General features: G+C 46.8%; 1 protein-coding gene across 2 annotated transcripts in view; it reads right to left on the bottom strand.

The window, feature by feature from the left end:
• LOC144685726 (sialic acid-binding Ig-like lectin 13) overlaps positions 1–19,629 on the bottom strand; it is a 92,332-nt gene that overhangs the window by 51,075 nt on the left and 21,628 nt on the right. For both annotated transcript variants that reach the window (XM_078550551.1, XM_078550552.1), the window contains exons 3-4: positions 19,186–19,545; positions 18,768–19,055 (exon numbers count right to left, since the gene is read on the bottom strand). In XM_078550551.1, coding sequence (XP_078406677.1) covers positions 18,768–19,055; positions 19,186–19,545 — 648 coding nt within the window. The remainder of the gene's footprint in view (positions 1–18,767; positions 19,056–19,185; positions 19,546–19,629) is intronic.

The raw sequence follows: 19,629 nt of genomic DNA, 5'->3' as shown, positions 1-19,629 counted from the left end.
GTTTGTGTGAGAGAGAGAGACTGTGTGGGAGAGAGAGTGTGTGTTTGTGTGAGAGAGAGAGACTGTGAGATAGTGAGTGTGTTTGTGTGAGAGGGAGAGACTGTGAGAAAGAGATAGTGTGTGTGTTTGTGTGAGAGAGAGAGTGTGAGAAAGAGTGTGTGTTTGTGTGAGAGAGAGAGACTGAGAGAGAGAGAGAGTGTCTGTTTGTGTGTGAGAGAGTAAGACTGTGTGAGAGAGAGAGTTTGTGTGTTTGTGTGAGAGAGAGATACTGTGAAGGGAGAGTGTGTGTGTTTTTGTGTGAGAGAGAGACTGAGAGGGAGTGTGTGTGTTTGTGTGTGTGAGAGAGAGAGAGACTGTGAGAGAGAGAGAATGTGTGTGTTTGTGTGAGAGAGAGTGTGTTTGGGTGAGAGAGAGAGGGTGTGTATGTTTGTGTGAGAGAGAGAGACTGTGAGAGAGTGTGTGTGTTTGTGTGAGAGGGAGAGACTGAGAGAAAGCGAGCGTGTGTGCTTGTGTGAGAGGGAGAGACTGGGAGAAAGAGAGCGTGTGTGCGTTTGTGTGTGAGAGAGAGTGTGGGAGAGAGTGTGTGTTTGTGTGAGAGAGGGACTGTGAGAGAGAGAGAGAGTGTGTTTTTGTGTGAGAGAGAGAGAGAGACCATCAGGCAGGGAGTATGTGTGTTTGTGTGAGAGAGAGTGTGTGAGAGTGAGAGAGTGTGTGTTTGTGTGAGAGAGGGACTGTGAGAGAGAGAGAGAGAGTGCGTTTTTGTGTGTGAGAGAGAGAGAGACCATCAGGCAGGGAGTGTGTGTGTTAGTGTGAGAGAGTGAGACTGAGAGAGTGTGGGTTTGCGTATGAGAGAGATTGTGAGAGAGAGAGAGAGTGTGTGTGTTTGTGTGTGAGAGAGAGAATGAGAGAGAGACTGTGTTTGTGTATGTGAGAGAGAGTGTGTGTGTTTGTGTGAGCGAGTAAGTGCTTTCATGTGAGAGAGAGTGTGTGAGAGAGAGTGTGTGTTTGTGTGAGAGAGAGAGACTGTGGGAGAGAGAGAGTGTGTGTTTGTGTGAGATTGAGTGCTTTTGTGTGAGAGAGAGTGTGGGAGAGGGAGTGTGTGTTTGTGTGAGAGGGAGGGACTGTGAGGGAAAGAGAGTGTGTGTTTGTGTGAGAGAGAGAGACTGTGTGGGAGTGAGAGAGTGTGTTTGTTTGTGTGAGCGAGTAAGTGCTTTCATGTGAGAGAGAGTGTGAGAGAGAGAGTGTGTGTTTGTGTGAGAGAGAGAGACTGTGTGGGAGAGAGAGAGTGTGTGTTTGTGTGAGATTGAGTGCTTTTGTGTGAGAGAGAGTGTGGGAGAGGGAGTGTGTGTTTGTGTGAGAGAGAGGGACTGTGAGGGAAAGAGAGTGTGTGTTTGTGTGAGAGAGAGAGAGAGACTGTGTGGGAGAGAGAGAGTGTGTTTGTTTGTGTGAGATTGAGTGCTTTTGTGTGAGAGAGACTGTGTGGGAGAGAGAGTGTGTGTTTCTGTGAGGGAGAGAGACTGAGAGAGAGAGTGTGTGTGTGTGTTTGTGTGTGAGAGAGTGAGACTGTGTGAGAGATAGAGTGTGTGTTTGTGAGAGAGAGAGAGACTGTGAGAGAGAGAGTGTGTGTTTGTGTGTGAGAGAGAGAGACTGTGAGAGAGAGAGAGAGACTGTGTGGGAGAGAGAGAGTGTGTTTGTTTGTGTGAGATTGAGTGCTTTTGTTTGAGAGAGAGTCTGTACGAGAGAGAGAGTGTGTGTTTGTGTGAGAGAGAGAGACTGTGAGATAGAGAGTGTGTTTGTGTGAGAGGGAGAGGCTGTGAGAAAGAGATAGTGTGTGTGTTTGTGTGAGAGAGAGAGAGAGTGTGAGAGAGAGTGTGTGTTTGTGTGAGAGAGAGGGTCTGTGAGAGAGAGAGTGTGTGTGAGAGAGTGTGTGTGTTTGTGTGAGATTGAGTGCTTTGGTGTGAGAGGTTGTGTGAGAGAGAGTGTGTGTTTGTGTGAGAGAGAGAGACTGAGAGAGAGAGAGAGTGTCTGTTTGTGTGTGAGAGAGTAAGACTGTGTGAGAGAGAGAGTTTGTGTGTTTGTGTGAGAGAGAGAGACTGTGAGAGGGAGAGTGTGTGTGTTTTTGTGTGAGAGAGAGACTGAGAGGGAGTGTGTGTGTTTGTGTGTGTGAGAGAGAGAGAGACTGTGAGAGAGAGAATGTGTGTGTTTGTGTGAGAGAGAGTGTGTTTGGGTGAGAGAGAGAGGGTGTGTATGTTTGTGTGAGAGAGAGAGACTGTGAGAGAGTGTGTGTGTTTGTGTGAGAGGGAGAGACTGAGAGAAAGCGAGCGTGTGTGCTTGTGTGAGAGGGAGAGACTGGGAGAAAGAGAGCGTGTGTGCGTTTGTGTGTGAGAGAGAGTGTGGGAGAGAGTGTGTGTTTGTGTGAGAGAGGGACTGTGAGAGAGAGAGAGAGAGTGCGTTTTTGTGTGAGAGAGAGAGAGAGACCATCAGGCAGGCAGTGTGTGTGTTTGTGTGAGAGAGAGTGTGTGAGAGTGAGAGAGTGTGTGTTTGTGTGAGAGAGAGTGTGTGAGAGTGAGAGAGTGTGTGTTTGTGTGAGAAAGGGACTGTGAGAGAGAGAGAGAGAGTGCGTTTTTGTGTGTGAGAGAGAGAGAGACCATCAGGCAGGGAGTGTGTGTGTTTGTGTGAGAGAGTGAGACTGAGAGAGAGAGTGTGGGTTTGCGTATGAGAGAGAGAGATTGTGAGAGAGAGAGAGAGTGTGTGTGTTTGTGTGTGAGAGAGAGTGTGCGTTTGTGTGAGCGAGTAAGTGCTTTCATGTGAGAGAGAGTGTGGGAGAGGGAGTGTGTGTTTGTGTGAGAGAGAGGGACTGTGAGGGAAAGAGAGTGTGTGTTTGTGTGAGAGAGAGAGAGAGACTGTGTGGGAGAGAGAGAGTGTGTTTGTTTGTGTGAGATTGAGTGCTTTTGTGTGAGAGGGTGTCTGAGAGAGAGTGTGTGTTTGTGTGTGAGAGAGAGTGTGCGTTTGTGTGAGCGAGTAAGTGCTTTCATGTGAGAGAGAGTGTGGGAGAGGGAGTGTGTGTTTGTGTGAGAGAGAGGGACTGTGAGGGAAAGAGAGTGTGTGTTTGTGTGAGAGAGAGAGAGAGACTGTGTGGGAGAGAGAGAGTGTGTTTGTTTGTGTGAGATTGAGTGCTTTTGTGTGAGAGGGTGTCTGAGAGAGAGTGTGTGTTTGTGTGTGAGAGAGAGAGACTGTGAGAGAGAGAGAGAGACTGTGTGGCAGAGAGAGAGTGTTTTTGTTTGTGTGAGATTGAGTGCTTTTGTGTGAGAGAGAGTCTGTGTGAGAGTGAGAGTGTGTGTTTGTGTGAGAGAGAGAGACTGTGAGATAGTGAGTGTGTTTGTGTGAGAGGGAGAGACTGTGAGAAAGAGATAGTGTGTGTGTTTGTGTGAGAGAGAGAGAGAGTGTGAGAGAGAGTGTGTGTTTGTGTGAGAGAAAGGGTCTGTGAGAGAGAGAGTGTGTGTTTGTGTGAGAGAGAGACTGTGTGGGAGAGAGTGTGCGTTTGTGTGAGAGAGAGAGAATGAGAGAGAGACTGTGTTTGTGTATGTGAGAGAGAGAGTGTGTGTTTGTGTGAGATTGAGTGCTTTTGTGTGAGAGAGAGTGTGGGAGAGGGAGTGTGTGTTTGTGTGAGAGGGACTGTGAGGGAAAGAGAGTGTGTGTTTGTGTGAGAGAGAGAGAGAGACTGTGTGGGACAGAGAGAGTGTTTTTGTTTGTGTGAGATTGAGTGCTTTTGTGTGAGAGAGAGTCTGTGTGAGGGAGAGAGTGTGTGTTTGTGTGAGAGAGAGAGACTGTGAGAAAGAGATAGTGTGTGTGTTTGTGTGAGAGAGAGCGAGAGTGTGAGAGAGAGTGTGTGTTTGTGTGAGAGAGAGGGTCTGTGAGAGAGAGAGTGTGTGTTTGTGTGTGAGAGAGAGACTGTGTGGGAGAGAGTGTGTGTGTTTGTGTGAGATTGAGTGCTTTTGTGTGAGAGGGTGTGTGAGAGAGAGTGTGTGTTTGTGTGAGAGAGAGAGACTGAGAGAGAGAGTGTGTGTTTGTGTGTGAGAGAGTAAGACTGTGTGAGAGAGAGAGATTGTGTGTTTGTGTGAGAGAGAGAGACTGTGAGAGAGAGAGTGTGTGTGTTTTTGTGTGAGAGAGAGACTGAGAGGGGGTGTGTGTGTTTGTGTGTGTGAGAGAGAGAGAGACTGTGAGAGAGAGAGAATGTGTGTGTTTGTGTGAGAGAGAGTGTGTTTGGGTGAGAGAGAGAGGGTGTGTATGTTTGTGTGAGAGAGAGAGACTGTGAGAGAGTGTGTGTGTTTGTGTGAGAGGGAGAGACTGAGAGAAAGCGAGCGTGTGTGTTTGTGTGAGAGGGAGAGACTGGGAGAAAGAGAGCGTGTGTGCGTTTGTGTGTGAGAGAGAGTGTGGGAGAGAGTGTGTGTTTGTGTGAGAGAGGGACTGTGAGAGAGAGAGAGAGAGAGAGTGCGTTTTTGTGTGTGAGAGAGAGAGAGACCATCAGGCAGGGAGTGTGTGTGTTTGTGTGAGAGAGTGAGACTGAGAGAGAGAGTGTGGGTTTGCGTATGAGAGAGATTGTGAGAGAGAGAGAGAGTGTGTGCGTTTGTGTGTGAGAGAGAGAATGAGAGAGAGACTGTGTTTGTGTATGTGAGAGAGAGTGTGTGTGTTTGTGTGAGCGAGTAAGTGCTTTCATGTGAGAGAGAGTGTGAGAGAGAGAGTGTGTGTTTGTGTGAGAGAGAGAGAGAGACTGTGTGGGAGAGAGAGAGTGTGTGTTTGTGTGGGATTGAGTGCTTTTGTGTGAGAGAGAGTGTGGGAGAGGGAGTGTGTGTTTGTGTGAGAGGGAGGGACTGTGAGGGAAAGAGAGTGTGTGTTTGTGTGAGAGAGAGAGACTGTGTGGGAGTGAGAGAGTGTGTTTGTTTGTGTGAGCGAGTAAGTGCTTTCATGTGAGAGAGAGTGTGAGAGAGAGAGTGTGTGTTTGTGTGAGAGAGAGAGACTGTGTGGGAGAGAGAGTGTGTGTTTGTGTGAGAGAGAGAGACTGTGAGATAGTGAGTGTGTTTGTGTGAGAGGGAGAGACTGTGAGAAAGAGATAGTGTGTGTGTTTGTGTGAGAGAGAGAGTGTGAGAGAGAGTGTGTGTTTGTGTGAGAGAGAGAGACTGAGAGAGAGAGAGAGTGTCTGTTTGTGTGTGAGAGAGTAAGACTGTGTGAGAGAGAGAGTTTGTGTGTTTGTGTGAGAGAGAGATACTGTGAAGGGAGAGTGTGTGTGTTTTTGTGTGAGAGAGAGACTGAGAGGGAGTGTGTGTGTTTGTGTGTGTGAGAGAGAGAGAGACTGTGAGAGAGAGAGAATGTGTGTGTTTGTATGAGAGAGAGTGTGTTTGGGTGAGAGAGAGAGGGTGTGTATGTTTGTGTGAGAGAGAGAGACTGTGAGAGAGTGTGTGTGTTTGTGTGAGAGGGAGAGACTGAGAGAAAGCGAGTGTGTGTGCTTGTGTGAGAGGGAGAGACTGGGAGAAAGAGAGCGTGTGTGCGTTTGTGTGTGAGAGAGAGTGTGGGAGAGAGTGTGTGTTTGTGTGAGAGAGGGACTGTGAGAGAGAGAGAGAGTGTGTTTTTGTGTGAGAGAGAGAGAGAGACCATCAGGCAGGGAGTATGTGTGTTTGTGTGAGAGAGAGTGTGTGAGAGTGAGAGAGTGTGTGTTTGTGTGAGAGAGGGACTGTGAGAGAGAGAGAGAGAGTGCGTTTTTGTGTGTGAGAGAGAGAGAGACCATCAGGCAGGGAGTGTGTGTGTTAGTGTGAGAGAGTGAGACTGAGAGAGTGTGGGTTTGCGTATGAGAGAGATTGTGAGAGAGAGAGAGAGTGTGTGTGTTTGTGTGTGAGAGAGAGAATGAGAGAGAGACTGTGTTTGTGTATGTGAGAGAGAGTGTGTGTGTTTGTGTGAGCGAGTAAGTGCTTTCATGTGAGAGAGAGTGTGAGAGAGAGAGTGTGTGTTTGTGTGAGAGAGAGAGACTGTGGGAGAGAGAGAGTGTGTGTTTGTGTGAGATTGAGTGCTTTTGTGTGAGAGAGAGTGTGGGAGAGGGAGTGTGTGTTTGTGTGAGAGGGAGGGACTGTGAGGGAAAGAGAGTGTGTGTTTGTGTGAGAGAGAGAGACTGTGTGGGAGTGAGAGAGTGTGTTTGTTTGTGTGAGCGAGTAAGTGCTTTCATGTGAGAGAGAGTGTGAGAGAGAGAGTGTGTGTTTGTGTGAGAGAGAGAGACTGTGTGGGAGAGAGAGAGTGTGTGTTTGTGTGAGATTGAGTGCTTTTGTGTGAGAGAGAGTGTGGGAGAGGGAGTGTGTGTTTGTGTGAGAGAGAGGGACTGTGAGGGAAAGAGAGTGTGTGTTTGTGTGAGAGAGAGAGACTGAGAGAGAGAGTGTGTGTGTGTTTGTGTGTGAGTGAGACTGTGTGAGAGATAGAGTGTGTGTTTGTGAGAGAGAGAGAGACTGTGAGAGAGAGAGTGTGTGTTTGTGTGTGAGAGAGAGAGACTGTGAGAGAGAGAGAGAGACTGTGTGGGAGAGAGAGAGTGTGTTTGTTTGTGTGAGATTGAGTGCTTTTGTTTGAGAGAGAGTCTGTACGAGAGAGAGAGTGTGTGTTTGTGTGAGAGAGAGAGACTGTGAGATAGAGAGTGTGTTTGTGTGAGAGGGAGAGGCTGTGAGAAAGAGATAGTGTGTGTGTTTGTGTGAGAGAGAGAGAGAGTGTGAGAGAGAGTGTGTGTTTGTGTGAGAGAGAGGGTCTGTGAGAGAGAGAGTGTGTGTGAGAGAGTGTGTGTGTTTGTGTGAGATTGAGTGCTTTGGTGTGAGAGGGTGTGTGAGAGAGAGTGTATGTTTGTGTGAGAGAGAGAGACTGAGAGAGAGAGAGAGTGTCTGTTTGTGTGTGAGAGAGTAAGACTGTGTGAGAGAGAGAGTTTGTGTGTTTGTGTGAGAGAGAGAGACTGTGAGAGGGAGAGTGTGTGTGTTTTTGTGTGAGAGAGAGACTGAGAGGGAGTGTGTGTGTTTGTGTGTGTGAGAGAGAGAGAGACTGTGAGAGAGAGAGAATGTGTGTGTTTGTGTGAGAGAGAGTGTGTTTGGGTGAGAGAGAGAGGGTGTGTATGTTTGTGTGAGAGAGAGAGACTGTGAGAGAGTGTGTGTGTTTGTGTGAGAGGGAGAGACTGAGAGAAAGCGAGCGTGTGTGCTTGTGTGAGAGGGAGAGACTGGGAGAAAGAGAGCGTGTGTGCGTTTGTGTGTGAGAGAGAGTGTGGGAGAGAGTGTGTGTTTGTGTGAGAGAGGGACTGTGAGAGAGAGAGAGAGAGTGCGTTTTTGTGTGAGAGAGAGAGAGAGACCATCAGGCAGGGAGTGTGTGTGTTTGTGTGAGAGAGAGTGTGTGAGAGTGAGAGAGTGTGTGTTTGTGTGAGAGAGAGTGTGTGAGAGTGAGAGAGTGTGTGTTTGTGTGAGAGAGAGTGTGTGAGAGTGAGAGAGTGTGTGTTTGTGTGAGAAAGGGACTGTGAGAGAGAGAGAGAGAGTGCGTTTTTGTGTGTGAGAGAGAGAGAGACCATCAGGCAGGGAGTGTGTGTGTTTGTGTGAGAGAGTGAGACTGAGAGAGAGAGTGTGGGTTTGCGTATGAGAGAGAGAGATTGTGAGAGAGAGAGAGAGTATGTGTGTTTGTGTGTGAGAGAGAGAATGAGAGAGAGACTGTGTTTGTGTATGTGAGAGAGTGTGTGTGTTTGTGTGAGCGAGTAAGTGCTTTCATGTGAGAGAGAGTGTGAGAGAGAGAGTGTGTGTTTGTGTGAGAGAGAAAGAGAGACTGTGTGGGAGAGAGAGAGTGTGTGTGTTTGTGTGAGATTGAGTGCTTTCGTGTGAGAGAGAGTGTGGGAGAGGGAGTGTGTGTTTGTGTGAGAGAGAGGGACTGTGAGGGAAAGAGAGTGTGTGTTTGTGTGAGAGAGAGAGACTGTGTGGGAGAGAGAGTGTGTGTGTTTGTGTGAGAGAGAGAGAGAGACTGTGTGGGAGAGAGAGAGTGTGTTTGTTTGTGTGAGATTGAGTGCATTTGTGTGAGAGAGACTGTGTGGGAGAGAGAGTGTGTGTTTCTGTGAGGGAGAGAGACTGAGAGAGAGAGTGTGTGTGTGTGTTTGTGTGTGAGAGAGTGAGACTGTGTGAGAGATAGAGCGTGTGTTTGTGAGAGAGAGACTGTGAGAGAGAGAGAGAGTGTGTGTGTTTGTGTGTGAGAGAGAGAGACTGTGAGAGAGAGTGTGTGTGTTTGTGAGAGAGAGAGAGAGACTGTGAGAGAGAGAGAATGTGTGTGTTTGTGTGAGAGAGAGTGTGTTTGGGTGAGAGAGAGAGGGTGTGTGTGTTTGTGTGAGAGAGAGAGAGACTGTGAGAGAGTGTGTGTGTTTGTGTGAGAGGGAGAGACTGAGAGAAAGAGAGTGTGTGTGCGTTTGTGTGAGTGAGAGAGTGGGAGAGAGTGTGTGTTTGTGTGAGAGAGGGACTGTGAGAGAGAGAGAGTGTGTGTTTGTGTGAGAGAGAGAGAGAGACCATGAGGCAGGGAGTGTGTGTGTTTGTGTGAGAGAGAGTGTGTGTGTGAGAGTGAGGGAGTGTGTGTTTGTGTGAGAGAGTGAGACTGAGAGAGAGAGTGTGTGTTTGTGTATGAGAGATAGAGATTGTGAGAGAGAGAGAGAGTGTGTGTGTTTGTGTGTGAGAGATAGTGTGCGTTTGTGTGAGCGAGAGAGAGTGTGTTTGTGTATGTGAGAGAGAGTGTGTTTGTGTATGTGAGAGAGAGTGTGTGTGTTTGTGTGAGAGAGAGAAAGACTGTGAGGGAAAGAGTGTGTGTGTTTGTGTGAGAGAGTAAGTGCTTTTGTGTGAGAGTGTGTGAGAGAGAGAGTGTGTGAGAGAGAGTGTGTGTGTTTGTGTGAGCGAGTGAGTGCTTTCGTGTGAGAGAGAGAGTGTGAGAGAGAGAGTGTAGGTTTGTGTGAGGGAGAGAGACTGTGAAAGAGAGAGTGTGTGTTTGTGTGTTAGAGAGAGAGAGAGACTGTGAGAGAGAGTGAGTGTGTGTGTTTGCGTGAGAGAGAGAGAGACAGAGAGAGAGAGAGTGTGTGTTTATGTGAGAGAGTGTGTGTTTGTGTGAGAGAGAGTGTGTGTTTGTGTGAGAGAGAGTGTGTGTTTGTGTGAGAGAGAGTGTGTGTTTGTGTGTGAGAGAGTGTATGTTTGTGTGAGAGAGAGTGTGTGTTTGTGTGAGAGAGAGTTTGTGTATTTGTGTGAGAGAGGGAGTGTTTTTGCGTGAGAGAGAGAGATAGTGTGTGTTTGTGTGAGAGAGAGTGTGTTTGAGTGAGAGAGAATGTGAGAGAAAGAATGTGTGTATTTGTGTGAGAGAGTGTGTGTGTTTGTGTGAGAGAGAGAGTGTGGGAGAGAGGGTGTGTGTTTGTGTGAGAGAGAGTGAGTGTGAGAGAGTGTTTTTGTGTGAGAGAGTGTGAGAGAGTGTGTGTTTGTGTGAGAGAGAGAGACTGAGAGAGAGAGTGTGTGTGTTTGTGTGTGAGAGAGACACACGGAGAGAGAGTGTATTTGGGTGTGTGTGTGAGAGAGAGAGAGACTGTGAGAGAGAGAGAATGTGTGTGTTTGTGAGAGAGAGTGTGTTTGGGCGAGAGAGATGGTGTGTGTGTTCTTGTAAGAGAGAGAGAGACTGAGAGAGAGAGAGAGAGAGAGAGTGTGTGTGTTTGTGTGAGAGGGAGAGACTGAGAAAGAGAATGTATGTGTATTTGTGTGAGAGAGGGAGTGTTTTTGCGTGAGAGAGAGAGATAGTGTGTGTTTGTGTGAGAGAGAGTGTGTTTGAGTGAGGGAGAATGTTAGAGAAAGAGTATGTGTATTTATGTGAGAGAGTGTGTGTGTTTGTGTGAGAGAGAGAGTGTGGGAGAGAGGGTGTGTGTTTGTGCGAGAGAGAGAGTGAGTGTGAGAGAGAGTGTTTTTGTGTGAGAGAGAGAGTGTGAGAGAGTGTGTGTTTGTGTGAGAGAGAGAGACTGAGAGAGAGAGTGAGTGTGTTTGTGTGTGAGAGAGACACACGGAGAGAGAGTGTATTTGTGTGTGTGTGAGAGAGAGAGACTGTGAGAGAGAGAGAATGTGTGTGTTTGTGAGAGAGAGTGTGTTTGGGCGAGAGAGATGGTGTGTGTGTTCTTGTAAGAGAGAGAGAGACTGAGAGAGAGAGAGAGAGTGTGTGTTTGTGTGTGAGAGAGAGAGTGTGTGTGTTTGTGTGAGAGGGAGAGTCTGAGAAAGAGAATGTATGTGTGTTTGTGTGAGAGAGAGCGTGTGGGAGAGAGTATGTGTTTGTGTGAGAGAGGGACTGTGAGAGAGAGAGAGTGTGTGTTTGTGTGAGAGAGAGAGAGAGACTGTGAGGCAGGGAGTGTGTGTGTTTGTGTGTGAGAGAGAGTGTGCGTTTGTCGGAGGGAGAGAGACTGAGAGAGAGAGTGTGTTTGTGTGTGAGAGAGAGACGGTGTGTGAGAGAGAGATTGTGGGTGTGAGAGATTATGTGTGTTTGTGAGAGAGAGAGAGTGTGTTTGTGTGAGATGGAGAGTGTGAGAGAGAGAGTGTGTGTTTGTGTGAGAGAGAGAGAGAGACTGTGAGAGAGAGTGTGTGTTGTGTGTGAGAGAGAGAGAGTGTTTTTGCATGAGAGAGAGTGAATGTGTGAGGGAGAGAGTGTGTGTTTGTGTGAGAGAGAGAGACTGTGAGAGAGAGAGTGAGTTTGTATGAGTGGGAGAGACTGTGAGAAAGAGAGATTGTGTGCGTTTGTGTGGGATTCAGTGCGTTTGTGTGAGAGAGAGAGTGTGGGAGAGAGAGTGTGTATTTGTGTGAGAGAGAGAGAATGTGAGAGAGAGTGTGTGTGTTTGTGTGTGAGAGAGAGTGTGTGTATTTGTGTGAGAGAGGGAGTGTGTTTGCGTGAGAGAGAGAGAGATAGTGTGTGTTTGTGTGAGAAAGAATGTGAGAGAAAGAGTGTGTGTGTTTGTGTGAGAGAGTGTGAGCGAGAGAGGGTGAGTGTGAGTGAAAGAGAGGGAGTGTGTATTGTTGTGTGAGAGAGTGTGTGTATTGTTGTGTGGGAGAGAGTGTGTATTGTTGTGTGAGAGAGAGTGTGTGTGTTTGTATGAGAGAGAGAGTGTGTTTGTGTGAGAGACAGAGTGTTTGTGTTTGTATGAGAGGGAGAGTGTGTTTGTGTGAGTGAGTGTGTGAGAGAGAGTGTGTACGTTTGTGTGAGAGAGAGAGTGTGGGAGAGAGAGTGTGTGTTTGTGTGAGATGGAGAGTGTGAGAGAGAGAGTGTGTGTTTGTGTGTGAGAGAGAGAGAGACTGTGAGAGAGAGTGTGTGTTGTGTGTGAGAGAGAGAGAGTGTTTTTGCATGAGAGAGAGTGAATGTGTGAGGGAGAGAGTGTGTGTTTGTGTGAGAGAGAGAGACTGTGAGAGAGAGAGTGAGTTTGTATGAGTGGGAGAGACTGTGAGAAAGAGAGATTGTGTGCGTTTGTGTGGGATTCAGTGCTTTTGTGTGAGAGTGAGAGTGTGGGAGAGAGAGTGTGTATTTGTGTGAGAGAGAGAGTGAGTGTGTGTGTTTGTGTGTGTGCGAGAGAGACTGAGAGAGAGATAGAGAGTGTGTGTTTGTGTGAGAGAGTGTGTGTTTGTGTGAGAGAGAGTGTGTTTGTGTGAGAGAGAGTGTGATTTTGTGTGAGAGAGAGTGTGTGTTTGTGAGAGAGAGTGTTTTTGTTGGAGAGAGAGACAGTGTGTGAGAGAGAGAGTGTGAGTGAAAGAGAGGGAGTGTGTATTGTTGTGTGGGAGAGAGTGTGTATTGTTGTGTGAGAGAGAGTGTATGAGTTTGTGTGAGAGAGAGTGTGTTTGTGTGAGAGACAGAGTGTGTGTGTTTGTGTGAGGGAGAGAGAGTGTGTTTGTGTGAGTGAGTGTGTGAGAGAGAGTGTGTACATTTGTGTGGGAGAGTGTGGGAGAGAGAGTGTGTGTTTGTGTGAGAGAGAGAGAGAGAGTGTGAGAGAGAGTGGGTGTATGTGTGTGAGAAAGAGTGTTTTTGTGTGAGAGACAGTGTTTTTGTTGGAGAGAGAGACAGTGTGTGAGAGAGATAGAGTGAGTGTGTGAGGGAGAGAGTGTGTGTTTGTGTGTGTGAGAGAGAGACTGTGAGAGAGTGAGTGTTTGTGTGAGAGGGTCTGAGAGAGTGAGTGTGTGCTTTTGTGTGAGAGAGTGTGTGTGTATACGTGAGAGCTAGAGAGTGTGCGTTTGTGTGAGAGAGAGAGTGTGGGAGAGAGAGTGTGTATTTGTGTGAGAGAGAGAGAATGTGAGAGAGAGTGTGTGTGTTTGTGTGTGAGAGAGAGTGTGTGTATTTGTGTGAGAGAGGGAGTGTGTTTGCGTGAGAGAGAGAGAGATAGTGTGTGTTTGTGTGAGAAAGAATGTGAGAGAAAGAGTGTGTGTGTTTGTGTGAGAGAGTGTGAGCGAGAGAGGGTGAGTGTGAGTGAAAGAGAGGGAGTGTGTATTGTTGTGTGAGAGAGTGTGTGTATTGTTGTGTGGGAGAGAGTGTGTATTGTGTGAGAGAGAGTGTGTGTGTTTGTATGAGAGAGAGAGTGTGTTTGTGTGAGAGACAGAGTGTGTGTGTTTGTATGAGAGAGAGAGTGTGTTTGTGTGAGTGAGTGTGTGAGAGAGAGTGTGTACGTTTGTGTGAGAGAGAGAGTGTGGGAGAGAGAGTGTGTGTTTGTGTGAGAGAGAGAGAGAGTGTGAGAGAGAGTGGGTGTTTGTGTGAGAGAGAGTGTTTTTGTTGGAGAGAGAGACAGTGTGTGAGAGAGTGTGCTTGTGTGAGAGAGAGTGAGTGTGTGAGGGAGAGCGTGTGTGTTTGTGTGTGTGAGAGGGAGACTGTGAGAGAGTTAGTGTTTATGTGAGAGAGAGGGACTGAGGGAGAGAGTGTGTGTTTGTGTGTGAGAGAGTGTGTGTTTGTGTGAGAGAGTGTGTGTTTGTGTGAGAGAGAGTGTTTGTGTATTTGTGTGAGAGAGGGAGTGTGTTTGCATGAGAGAGAGAGATAGTGTGTGTTTGTGTGAGAGAGTGTGTGTGTTTGTGTGAGAGAGAGAGTGTGGGAGAGAGGGTGTGTGTTTGTGTGAGAGAGAGAGTGAGTGTGAGAGAGAGTGTTTTTGTGTGAGAGAGAGAGTGTGAGAGAGTGTGTGTTTGTGTGAGAGAGAGAGAGACTGAGAGAGAGAGTGTGTGTGTTTGTGTGTGAGAGAGACACACGGAGAGAGAGTGTATTTGTGTGTGTGTGAGAGAGAGAGAGACTGTGAGAGAAAGAGAATGTGTGTGTTTGTGTGAGAGAGTGTGTTTGGGCAAGAGAGATGGTGTGTGTGTTCGTGTAAGAGAGAGAGAGACTGAGAGAGAGAGAGTGTGTGTATTTGTGTGAGAGAGAGAGTGTGTGTGTTTGTGTGAGAGGGAGAGTCTGAGAAAGAGAATGTATGTGTGTTTGTGTGAGAGAGAGAGTGTGGGAGAGAGTATGTGTTTGTGTGAGAGAGGGACTGTGAGAGAGAGAGAGTGGGTGTTTGTGTGAGAGAGAGAGAGAGACTGTGAGGCAGGGAGTGTGTGTGTTTGTGTGAGAATGAGTGCTTTTGTGTGAGAGAGAGTGTGTGTGAGAGTGAGAGAGTGTGTGTTTGTGTGTGAGAGAGAGAATGTGAGAGAGAGAGAGTGTGTGTGTTTGTGTGTGAGAGAGAGTGTGCGTTTGTCTGAGCGAGAGAGACTGAGAGAGATTGTGTGTTTGTGTGTGAATCAGAGACGGTGTGTGAGAGAGAGACTGTGGGTGTGAGAGAGAGACTGTGTGTGTGAGAGAGTGTGTGTGTGTGAGAGAGATTATGTGTGTTTGTGAGAGGAGAGTGTGTTTGTGTGAGATGGAGAGTGTGAGAGAGAGTGGGTGTGTTTGTTTGAGAGAGAGAGAGACTGTGAGAGAGAGTGTGTGTTTGTGTGTGAGAGAGAGAGAGTGTTTTTGTGTGAGAGAGAGTGAGTGTGTGAGGGGGAGAGTGTGTTTGTGTGAGAGAGAGAGACTGTGAGAGAGAGAGTGAGTTTGTGTGAGTGGGAGAGACTGTGAGAAAGAGAGATTGTGTGCGTTTGTGTGAGATTCAGTGCTTTTGTGTGAGAGTGTGGGAGAGTGTGTATTTGTGTGAGAGAGAGAGTGAGTGTGTGTGTTTGTGTGTGTGCGAGAGAGACTGAGAGAGAGAGAGAGTGTGTGTTTGTGTGAGAGAGAGTGTGTGTTTGTGTGAGAGAGAGTGTGTGTTTGTGTGAGAGAGAGTGTGTTTTTATGTGAGAGAGAGTGTGTGTTTGTGTGAGAGAGAGTGTGTGTTTGTGTGAGAGAGAGTGTGTTTTTATGTGAGAGAGAGTGTGTGTTTGTGTGAGAGAGTGTGTGTGTTTGTGTGAGAGAGAGTGTGTGTTTGTGTGAGAGAGAGTGTGTGTTTGTGCGAGAGAGTGTGTGTTTGTGTGAGAGAGAGTGTGTGTTTGTGTGAGAGAGTGTGTTTGTGCGAGAGAGGGTGTGTGTTTGTGTGAGAGAGAGTGTGTTTTTATGTGAGAGAGAGTGTGTGTTTGTGAGAGAGAGTGTTTTTGTTGGAGGGAGAGACAGTGTGTGAGAGAGAGAGTGTGTTTGTGAGAGAGTGAGTGTGTGAGAGAGAGAGTGTGTGTTTGTGTGTGAGAGAGGGACTGAGAGAGAGAGTGTGTGATTTTGTGTGAGAGAGAGAGTGTGTGTGTATACGTGAGAGCTAGAGAGTGTGCGTTTATGTGAGAGAGAGAGTGTGGGAGAGAGAGTGTGTGTGTTTGTGTGTGAGAGAGAGTGTGTTTGCGTGAGACAGAGATAGTGTGTGTTTGTGTGAGAGTGTGTTTGAGTGAGAGAGAATGTGAGAGAAAGAGTGTGTGTTTGTGTGAGAGAGAGTGTGAGCGAGAGAGAGAGTGTGAGTGAAAGAGAGGGAGTGTGTATTGTTGTGTGAGAGTGTGTATTGTCTGAGAGAGAGTTTATTTGTGTGAGAGACAGAGTGTGTGTGTTTGTGTGAGAGAGAGTGTGTTTGTGTGAGATACAGAGTGTGTGTGTTTGTGTGAGGGAGAGAGAGTGTGTTTGTGTGAGTGAGTGTGTGAGAGAGAATGTGTACGTTTGCGTGGGAGAGAGAGTGTGGGAGAGAGAGTGTGTGTTTGTGTGAGAGAGAGAGAGAGTGTGAGAGAGAGTGGGTGTATGTGTGTGAGAAAGAGTGTTTTTGTGTGAGAGAGAGTGTTTTTGTTGGAGAGAGAGACAGTGTGTGAGAGAGAGAGTGTGCTTGTGTGAGAGAGAGTGAGTGTGTGAGGGAGAGAGTGTGTGTTTGTGTGTGTGAGAAAGAGACTGTGAGAGAGTTAGTGTTTGTGTGAGAGAGAGAGTGTGGGAGAGAGAGTGTGTGCGTTTGTGTGAGAGAGAGAGTGTGGGAGAGAGAGTGTGTGCGTTTGTGTGAGAGGGAGAGTGTTTTTGTGTGAGAGAGAGTATGTGTTTGTGAGAGAGTGTTTTTGTTGGAGAGAGACAGTGCGTGAGAGAAAGTGTGTGTTTGTGTGTGTGAGAGAGAGTGTGTGTGTATACGTGAGAGCTAGAGAGTGTGCGTTTGTGTGAGAGAGAGAGTGTGGGAGAGAGAGTGTGTATTTGTGTGAGAGAGAGAGAGTGTGTGTTTATGAGAGAGTGTGTGTTTGTGTGTGAGAGAGAGTGTGTGTGTCTGTGTGAGAGTCTGTGTCTGTGTGAGAGAGTGTGTGTGTTTGTGTGAGAGGGAGTGTGTGTGTTTGTGTGTGTGAGAGAGAGAGAGACTGTGTGAGAGAGAGAATGTGTGTGTTTGTGACAGAGAGAGTGTGTTTGGTTGAGAGAGAGATGGTGTGTGTGTTTGTGAGAGAGAGACTGTGAGAGACAGAGTGTGTTTGTGTGAGAGAGAGTGCGTTTGTGTGAGAGAGAGAGAGTGTGAGAGAGAGAGAGTGTGTGTTTGTGTGTTAGAGAGAGAGTGTGAGGGTGAGAGAGATTGTGTGTGTTTGTGTGAGCGAGAGAGACTGAGAGAGATTGTGTGTTTGTGTGTGAGAGAGAGACTGTGCGTGAGAGAGAGTGTGTGTGTGTGAGAGAGATTATGTGTGTTTGTGAGAGAGAGAGACTGAGAGAGGATGTGTGTTTGTGTGTGAGAGAGAGACAGAGAGAGTGTGTGCATTTGTGTGAGGGAGAGAGCGTGTGTTTATGTGAGAGAGAGACTGAGAGAGAGTGTGCGTTTGTGTGAGAGAGAGAGAGAGACTGTGAGGGTGAGAGAGAGTGTGTGTGTTTGTGTGAGAGAGAGTGCTTTTGTGTGAGAGAGAGTGTGAGAGAGAATGTGTGTTTGTGTGAGAGAGTGAGACTGAGAGTGTGTGCATTTGTGTGAGAGGGAGAGACTGTGAGAGAGAGTGTGTGTTTGTGTGTGTGAGAGAGTGTGTGAGAGAGTGTGTGTGTTTGTGTGAGAGAGACTGTGAAAGAGTGTGTTTGTGTGAGAGGGAGAGACTGTGAGAAAGAGAGAGTGTGTGCGTTTCTGTGAGAGAGAGAGAGTGTGGGAGAGATTGTGTGTTTGTGTGAGAGAGATGGACTGTGAGAGAGTGTGTTTGTGTGTGAGAGAGAGAGAGACTGTGCGGGAGAGAGAGCGAGTGTGTGTGTTTGTGTGAGATTGAGTGCTTTGTGTGAGAGAGACTGTGTGAGAGAGAGAGTGTGTGTTTCTGTGAGAGTGAGAGACTGTGGGAGAGAGAGAGTGTGTGTTTGTGTGTTAGAGAGAGAGAGTGCGTGTGTTTGTGAGAGAGTGTTTTTGTGTGAGAGAGAGTGTGTGTGTGTTTGTGTGAGAGAGCGACTGTGTGTGAGAGAGAGTGTGTGTTTGTGTGAGAGAGAGACTGTGAGAAAGAGAGAGTGTGTGCGTTTGTGTGAGAGAGAGAGTGTGGGAGAGATTGTGTGTTTGTGTGAGAGAGAGGGACTGTGAGAGAGAGAGAGTGTGTGCTTGTGTGTGAGAGAGAGAGACTGTGTGGGAGAGAGAGAGAGTGTGTGTGTTAATGTGAGATTGAGTGCTTTTGTGTGAGAGAGACTGTGTGAGAGAGAGAGTGTGTGTTTCTGTGAGAGAGAGAGACTGTGGGAGAGAGAGAGTGTGTGTTTGTGTGTTAGAGAGAGAGAGTGCGTGTGTTTGTGAGAGAGTGTTTTTGTGTGAGAGAGAGTGTGTTTGTGAGAGAGAGAGACTGTGTGAGAGAGAGAGTGTGTTTGTGTGAGAGAGAGACTGTGAGAGAGAGAGAGTGTGTGTTTGTTTGTTAGAGAGAGAGGGAGAGTGCCTGTGTTTGTGAGAGAGTGTTTTTGTGTGAGAGAGAGTGTGTGTTTGTGTGAGAGAGAGTTTGTGTGAGAGAGAGTGTTTTTGTTGGAGGGAGAGTTTGTTTGTGAGAGAGAGAGACTGAGAGAGGGTGTGTGTTTGTGTGAGAGAGAGAGACTGTGAGAGAGAGAGTGTGTGATTGTGTGAGAGAGAGAGACTGTGAGAGAGAGAAAGTGCTTGTTTGTGGGTTAGAGAGAGAGAGAGTGCGTGTGTTTGTGAGAGTGTGTTTTTGTGTGTGAGAGAGTGTGTGTTTGTGTGAGAGAGGGAGTCTGTGTGAGAGAGAGAGAGAGAGACTGTGTGAGAGAGAGAGTTTGTGTGAGAGAGAGTGTTTTTGTTGGAGAGAGATTGTGTTTGTGAGAGAGAGACTGAGAGAGGATGTGTGTTTGTGTGTGAGAGAGAGACAGAGAGAGAATGTGTGCGTTTGTGTGAGGCAGAGAGTGTGTGTTTATGTGAGAGAGAGACTGAGAGAGAGAGAGTGTGCGTTTGTGTGAGAGAGAGAGTGTGGGAGAGAGAGTGTGTGTTTGCGTGAGAGAGAGAGACTGTGAAAGAGAGAGTGTGTTTGTGTTTGTGAGAGAGACTGTGAGAGAGAGAGTGAGAGAGTGTGTGTGTTTGTGTGAGAGAGAGAGAGACTGTGAGAGAGGGAGAGTGTGTGTGTTTGTGTGAGAGAGAGAATGAATGTGTGTCTGCCCTACTCCCAGTCTTGGGTTTCTCACTTACCCTTGCCCCCACTCACCAACACACGCACTGACGCAGTAGTCGAGGGTGAGGGGGTGAGGGCGGGTGCACCCTGTGACTGGGCATGTGCCGATCCCAAATCCACTGTTACTCCTGTAATCTAGAAGGGCACACACACTTTTACCCTCTCACACTCTAATGGTCGTTTTTCTCAATTACTTGTAAAAAAAATAATTAATTTATTTCTTTGACATTGCTTCTTTCCTTCATACCTTAACTTATTTTGAAATTCATGTTTAATGTTGTGCTAAACATTATCTCTCTGAAATTTGCACATCGGCCCCTGGAGTTAGAAACAATTTGATATGTGGCCCCTCACACGAAAAGCCTAACCTGGTCAGTTATCTTGCCGTGAGTAAATTGGCTGCCATTTTTCCTGCATTGCAACAGCGTATACACTTCCAAAATAATTAAATGGCTGCAAAATGCTTTGTGAGCTCTTGGAGTTGTGAGAAGCATTATATAAAAAGTCAAGTTTTCTTGCACCACAACCCTCCTGAAAACCAAACTCCTGATCTAATGTTTGGCTACACTCTCTCCGAGTGTTTCCTTCTTTGGCTGAACAATCAGTTTTTCTCTGTGAAATACAATAGGAAATCTTTCACTGGAGAAATATCAGATGTGGTTTTTCTTTTGCAGTTGAAAGCAGATCTGGTTAAAAAAAAAAGCTTACATTTTACATCCAGAGTTATGTTGCCTTCATCGGAATACGGGAGTTTACTATAATTGACTGAACAACTGATGACCTTATTGTGATCCTGGTACGATGGGATGAAACTGAGGCAGCTGCTGAATGTTGAGTTGTTAACATTGCATTGTGTCACTGCAAAGTCAGCAATGCCATACCAATTGAGACTGGGCTGGGCCTTTTTGTCAACGTTGGAGGAGGAACAAATCAAACTGGTGTTAACCCCTTCAACCAATACTGTGGAAAGTGAGATATTGGGTCTTTCTGGATGAGCTGTAGGAGAAAGGAAAGGGAAGGTACGGATTGTGAAGTCAGTTCATGCATTCAGTTTATGAAATAAATTGTAAATAAATTCAGCTAAGAGTTGTACAAGACAGGATAATTATTGGGAAGAAATACTTACCGTAAACAGTGAGAACCAAGCCAGGTGTTCCTGTCCACTTGTCTCCATTTTTTATTTCAAATCTGAAGCAATATTGACCATTGTGGGTTTTCTGAACGTCACTTATCTGAAGAGAGCAGTTTTTCTCATTCAGGTCTCCTATCAATTTAATTCCATGTTCCCAGTTTTCTGCTATATTATTGTATAGATCTGTAGATGCTGGCTCACACGGGTCTTTTAACCACCTAGCAGTTATATCAACTGCATGCATGTTTCGATGGTGAGGGTATTGAAAAGAACAACTAAAGATCACAGAGGACCCCTGCAAGGCAGAAAGAGAATCCGGAACTGTAACACTCCAACCATTAGTCGCCGTAGAACCTGGAGAGGAGAAAGAGCAGAAAACACTGTGATACACCGATCCCAAATCTACTGTTACTCCTGTAATCTAGAAGGGCAATTTCT

The sequence above is a fragment of the Cetorhinus maximus genome, chromosome 10 (genome assembly GCF_964194155.1).
Source record: "Cetorhinus maximus chromosome 10, sCetMax3.hap1.1, whole genome shotgun sequence".
Taxonomy (NCBI): Eukaryota; Metazoa; Chordata; class Chondrichthyes; order Lamniformes; family Cetorhinidae; genus Cetorhinus; species Cetorhinus maximus.
This window is presented reverse-complemented; position numbering and strand designations above follow the sequence as displayed.